The sequence below is a fragment of the Schistocerca cancellata genome, chromosome 7 (assembly GCF_023864275.1).
Source record: "Schistocerca cancellata isolate TAMUIC-IGC-003103 chromosome 7, iqSchCanc2.1, whole genome shotgun sequence".
In the NCBI taxonomy this organism is placed as follows: Eukaryota; Metazoa; Arthropoda; class Insecta; order Orthoptera; family Acrididae; genus Schistocerca; species Schistocerca cancellata.
Genome location: NC_064632.1, coordinates 302,333,370 through 302,339,369, shown reverse-complemented (window position 1 = coordinate 302,339,369; position 6,000 = coordinate 302,333,370). Strand labels below are relative to the sequence as shown.

The window sequence follows — 6,000 nt, the reverse complement described above, 5'->3', positions numbered from 1 at the left end:
CATATATCTTTTCTTTGATAGTAATTACATTACTTGGATTGTTCAGGATCACAATAGAAACACAGATGGAAGTTAACAATAGGAAACCAATTCAGTTTAGAACATAGTGACAAACACAAATAAGGTACAAGTGTCCTTTCTAGTGCATACGTTGTAGGAAAAATAACAAAATAGAAAGTATTTGTAAATAAATTATCGTTAGTTAAATAATACCACGTGATCGAACAGCACTATACACACTGCTTTCATATTTATTTTTGATTTGAGTTTAACACTTTTAAATTTGGACATATAAGTCAGGCACAATTGAAGTAACCACAACTGGGACCATACGTACGTTAGCAGATTTTGTTGGCATGAATCAGGATTTTTATTGGATTGCCTGTTCCACAGACTGCTGTCTCGAATGCCTTCACTGACTCCTCTAACTTGAAGCAGTGCGTTATGATTGGTTTCGGGTCGACTCTTCCGGTAGCCACCAGGCTCAGCGCTATGGGATAGCTGAAAGAAAATGTCTAATGTAACACAGGGAACGTATCGAGCAGGCACAGTTCTTGCAGAATGACAGTCGCTGTTGATACAAGGTTAAATCCTTCCATGCTCGTACTTTCGTCCCCCTAGGAATTTGCAGTTTCCACAGTGAATAACTAATGTTTAGCTGCGTATGAATGCCTGACTTTGTATACGAGGAAATTATTTTTCTACGCTGATGTGAGTTGGTGCAGCGTTCAGTTTAACAGTCTGCTGTTCATAGTGTGAGCACTGATTCGCGTTCAAATATTGTGTTGTATTTAGGCTGTGCGCTGTATTTTCTGGTGTGTAATCGCTGTAGTCAAGGGCCTGGCGTATGTTACTGCAGCTCCCATTGTATTAAATGGTGGAAAGTTCCTAATTTCGTCCCCCTTGTAGTTCTTATATATGTCCCAGGAACGATATTAAATGGTGGAAGGTTCGTAATTTCGTCCCCCTTGTAGTTCTTATTTATGTCCCAGGAACGATATTTGGAACTGCTATTAAAATTTTATACTATTTGTCATTTATAAAGATTATTTTCCTTTTTTCAGTTGGGAAAAAGAACACAGAGAGAAATGTATTCGTTTCATGAAATGCTTCGTTTCATATCACGAAACATGCCCTTCATCTCCACAGACACAAATTCATACATGAAACATGTTAGAAGGCGAAAAAAACGGTATAAACGTTGTTCCTTAATGGTGTTCAAGTGATTTATAATAGTTACAATGTTTGGCAATGTCGGGTGCAGAAATACAATTAAATTAATTATACTCTTGAGAATTTTAATGGGGACGATATTAGAAACACTTTCTTCGTAGTTTTGCTTTCGCAGTGTAAACTAACTATAACTACTAGCTACAGTACGTTGGAACTATCTGTAACTTGCTAAAATGGAGAATAAATTCAGGAATATATGTACCAATTTTTAACGTTTCTCTTAATCTTCCAGGGTTACAGGTCCTAACCTATTAGAATGACGAAATTTGTGCCCCCTGCCTTACAGATTTTAAGCCCCGAGACGACTGTGTCAAAGTTTGGGTTGTGTGCTCTTCCAGATAAAACATTAACATCCGCCTGAAAAGTCTACAATTTCGGTTCTTTTTCGTACGTTGAGTAGTTTAGAGTTAATATTTAGCATCATTCATTGGTTTCCATTTGATCTACCCAACAGGTGTTTCAGTGTACCTGTAGACCAGGACAGAGCTACTACAATATTTTTATTCTACAGATTGAATCCAACATTGCCAACAAAATTTTAGTGGTCATTCAAAGATATTTTCTAACCAATTTCGTATGAAGGATCCGTGGTTCCCGGTGGCTCGCTACGGAGTAATTTATGTAAATAACGCTGGAGAAACAAACCCGACACGAAACTGGGCAGTAATGAATGCAGCCATGAAGGCGAAGAGTAAATCAGGAATTACTGTTGTGAAAAGGAAGTACTGTGAACAAGCACCGCGAATAAAAGAAACTAGTCAGTTTCCAAACAAGACACACAGACTATACCACAGATATTTGTACTGTAGTGCAGATACTTTGAGTATAATACAGATATAAAGACAGATCATTATCATCATCATCTTGAACCAATTGGTTCAAATGGCTCTGAGCACTCTGGGACTCAACTTCTGAGGTCATCAGTCCCCTAGAACTTAGAACTACTTAAACCTAACTAACCTAAGGACATCACACACAGCCATGCCCGAGACAGGATTCGAACCTGCGACCGTAGCGGTCGCGCGGTTCCAGACTAGCGCCTAGAACCGCTCAGCGACTCCAGCCCTCTATCTTGAACAGTTTCCAGTCCCAGGCTGAGTCCGTTTGGAACATAAGTCTTGCTATGTAGTCCTGTTTTCCCACGATCTTTCTGTGTTCACTCTGGTCCATATCTCCAGATCTCACATTTTTTAATTTTTTTTTTAAAGACGCTCCTCCACACCTTTCAGTCATCCACCCCTTGGTCCTCTCCTCTTGGTATTTTCTTTCGATTCTCCTTTTAATGCATCATCTTGCGAATCCTCTTTTTTCCAGTCTCCTTAAGTGCCAATACCATCTTAGCCCTGATGTTCCTATCCTGTTCTGCGAGGGTTCCTCTTTCACTGTTTCACCTACCCTTCCACACCTCACTTTGTCACTCTTTCTTACTAGTTTCCTACTTCTGAGGAACTTCATCCCACGTGCCTGTAATCAGCTTACATCTTCTTTCTTCATTACCCATGTTTCAGATGTATATAAAGAAGAATGTAGGTGACAGTGCACTGCCTTTTTCACACCATATATTTGGTGGGACCAATCCGTCCTTTCATTTCCTACTTTCACACAACTCAGACTTCCACACAATATCTGCTCTACTTCGCGTGCTATCTCTTTTTCCGTTCCCTACTTTTCTAGTGCTTTCCAGACTTTTCTTCTCCTGCCGTTATCAAATGCCTTCTCTATGTCAGCAAACACCAGCACAAGATCTTTCCCTAGTTAATAGTGGTGTTCCTGGAGCTGCCTGACGGCAGATATGGCTTCAACTGTTGACCTCCCAGGTCTGAAGCCATACTCTTTCTCTCTGTTTATTCTCGACTCTTGTTAAGAGTTTGGATGTGGGGATAAGACATCAGACGGACCACAATTACTCGGTAACAAGCCACCAGAGGTCATATGCCCGTCATGCTAGAATGATCAGAAAATATCCCTGAACAGACTCAAAAATATTGACCGTGGAGTTTGGATACGTGTTGTATAATAGAACTAGAAAATTAAAGTGGATGAGAACAGAACAAATGCATCATACAGAAATGAAGTATAACTAATATCCGCCGAGCCGCGGCAAGCGCTGGATATCTCTAATATGAAAGGTATCTGAGTGAGTTAGAAGTTCCCTGTATTGTGTTACAACGCATTACATTAGACTGTATGTTGCATCATGCTAATACCTTGAAAAAATTTTGGATGCAAACCGTATTCTTTTTCTTTTTCTTGTTCCGCATGTGGAGCATGTTGAGGCACTGTCCGCAGCTATACTATAGATTTTGAATAACATGACAGCACTAGTTTATCTTTCATCTATAGTTTGGGCAAAAAGGTCATTATCCACTCATTGTCAGAACATAGGTGGGGGGGAGTAGAGTTAAGGGAAATGGACACACGAAAGGAGAGGTAGGAAGTGCATTGTGAGACCAAAAAAGGACACACCCCGAAGGAATTATCAGAATGGGACAGAAATTGTTAGACGTTATGTACATGCACAGACAAACAAATGAATAAAAATTTAGAAAAATTGGGTGATTCACTCAAGAGAAAGAGCTTCACTAATTAGGCAAGTCCATAACGCATTGATCCTCCTCTGGTAGTTATTCGCTTTAGCATTGATTGATAGAGTTGTTGGATGTCTTCCTGAGGGATATCGTGCCAGTTCTGTCCAATTGGAGCGTTAGATCGTCAAAATCCAGAACTGATTGGAGGGCTCTGCCCATAATCTTCGAAACGTTTTCAGTTTGGGAGAGGTCCGGCGACCTTACTGGCCAGGCTAGGATTTGACGAGCATGAAGACGAGCAGTAGAAACTGTCACCAGGTGCGTGTGGGCATATCTAGTTGAAATGTAATCCCAGGATTGCTTGCCATGAAAGGCAACGAAACGGAGTGTAGAATATTGTCGACATACTGTAGTGCTGTAAGGGTGCCGCAGTGACAACCAAAGGGTTCTGCTGTGGAAAGAAATGGTGCCTCGGACCACCTCTTCTGGTTGTCGGGCCTGCAATCTCATCGACTGGAGTAGAATTGTCTTCAGTGATGAGTCCCGCATTGAACTTAGCCTCTATGACCAGCGAAGACGTGTTTGGAGTCGGCCCGGACAGCAATGGATACCAATGTGACTATTGCGGGCCATATGGCCCGACAGTCAGGAGTAATGATCTGGGGTATCATTTCTTTTCATAGCAGGACCCGTTTTGTTGTCATATGTAGCACGCTTACAGTACAGCGGTACGTCGACTATATTCTGCGCCCCATTTCGTTGCCCTTCATGGCAAGCAATCCTGGGCTTACATTTCCTGCACACGGTAGCTGGTCCTTCTACTTGTCTTAGGGGTTGCCAAATCCTACCATGGTTAGCAAGGTCGCCGGATCTCTCCCCAATGGAGAACGTTTGGAGCATTATGCTTATGGCCTTCCAACCAGCTCAGTACTTTGACGATATAAAGTGCCAATTGGACAGACTTTGGCAATATATGACTCAGGAGTACATCCAACTACACTGTCAATGAATCCCAAGCCAAATAACTGTTTGCACAAGGACCATAAGCGAACAAATGGCTTACTCTCTTGCTTCATTTGTGAAGCTTATTCTCTTGAATGAATCACCCAGTTCTTCTGAAATTGTAACCATTTGTTTGTCTGTACATGTATATCATATCTGCCGTATAATTTATTATTGTTACCATAATTTCCTTCCCCTTATATTATTTCATGCGTGTCGGCACTTGGATGGGTGACCATCCAGGCCGTCATGCGCTGTTGCCATTTTTCGGGGTGCACTCGGCCTCGTGATGCCAATTGAGGAGCTACTCGACCGAACAATAGCGGCTTCGGTCGAGAATACCATTTTACGACCGGGAGAGCAGTGTGCTGACCCCACGCCCCTCCTATCCGAATCCTCCACCGAGGATGACACGGCGGTCGGATGGTCCCTGTAGGCCACTCGTGGCCTGAAGACGGAGTGCTTTTTTATGTTTTTTCTTAGAAATGGTAGATAAATCTTTAATCTTTTAAACCGAATGAATCATTATACTTCATTGCTATCATTGCATAAATATTCCCAGACAAGGGCTGGAGCCATTCTGCAGTACAACGGATGTCCGGCGACGACAGCGAAAAACCGCAGTGTAGACCAGGTGGGAGCAAGTCTTGGACACTGCACTTTCACGCATACCTTAAGCCACGACAAACGACAATAGGAATATAATTATCTCAGCAATGCTGCACAAATTCTTAAGCTACGTGTTTCTTGTTCGTTTCTGTCAGCACTGTTATTAAAGAAAGCACTGACCGCTTTTCCCATTTTCTATAATAACGTAATATTTCAAACCAATGTAAATTTTACGAATTAAATTATTCCCTTTTTTTAAAAAAGGATTTAAAAAGGAAACATTTTAGCACTGCTGCTGTGGCTAATTGATATTTCATAATTTTACTCTGTTATAACTGAAAACTATAACCGAGACGGAAAAATACCGAACAAAATAGCCTATAGGTCTAGTAGTTATTATTAAAATGCAGCCTCTGACTTAAGTCCAACGTGGGATAGCGCTAATGCTCGTGCAGTGTCCCGAGTATTGTCCGTTCTCTGGTCAAGAGTACGGGAAGTTTTGCGGTCTAGTTTACACAGGTTGCTACAGAAGATCCAGACGGTTCGACAGCTGGAACCTCGTGATCTCCAGCAACTTTCTAAATATATTGCTCTTCGGTTTTTGGCAGGGATTGAAGAGTGGAATGAC

General features: G+C 41.6%; 1 protein-coding gene across 1 annotated transcript in view; it reads right to left on the bottom strand.

The window, feature by feature from the left end:
* Positions 1-338: 338 nt before the first annotated feature.
* LOC126092742 (sorbitol dehydrogenase-like) overlaps positions 339-6,000 on the bottom strand; it is a 79,115-nt gene continuing 73,453 nt past the window's right edge. Inside the window, exon 8 of the mRNA XM_049908468.1 lies at positions 339-501. Coding sequence (XP_049764425.1) covers positions 339-501 — 163 coding nt within the window. The remainder of the gene's footprint in view (positions 502-6,000) is intronic.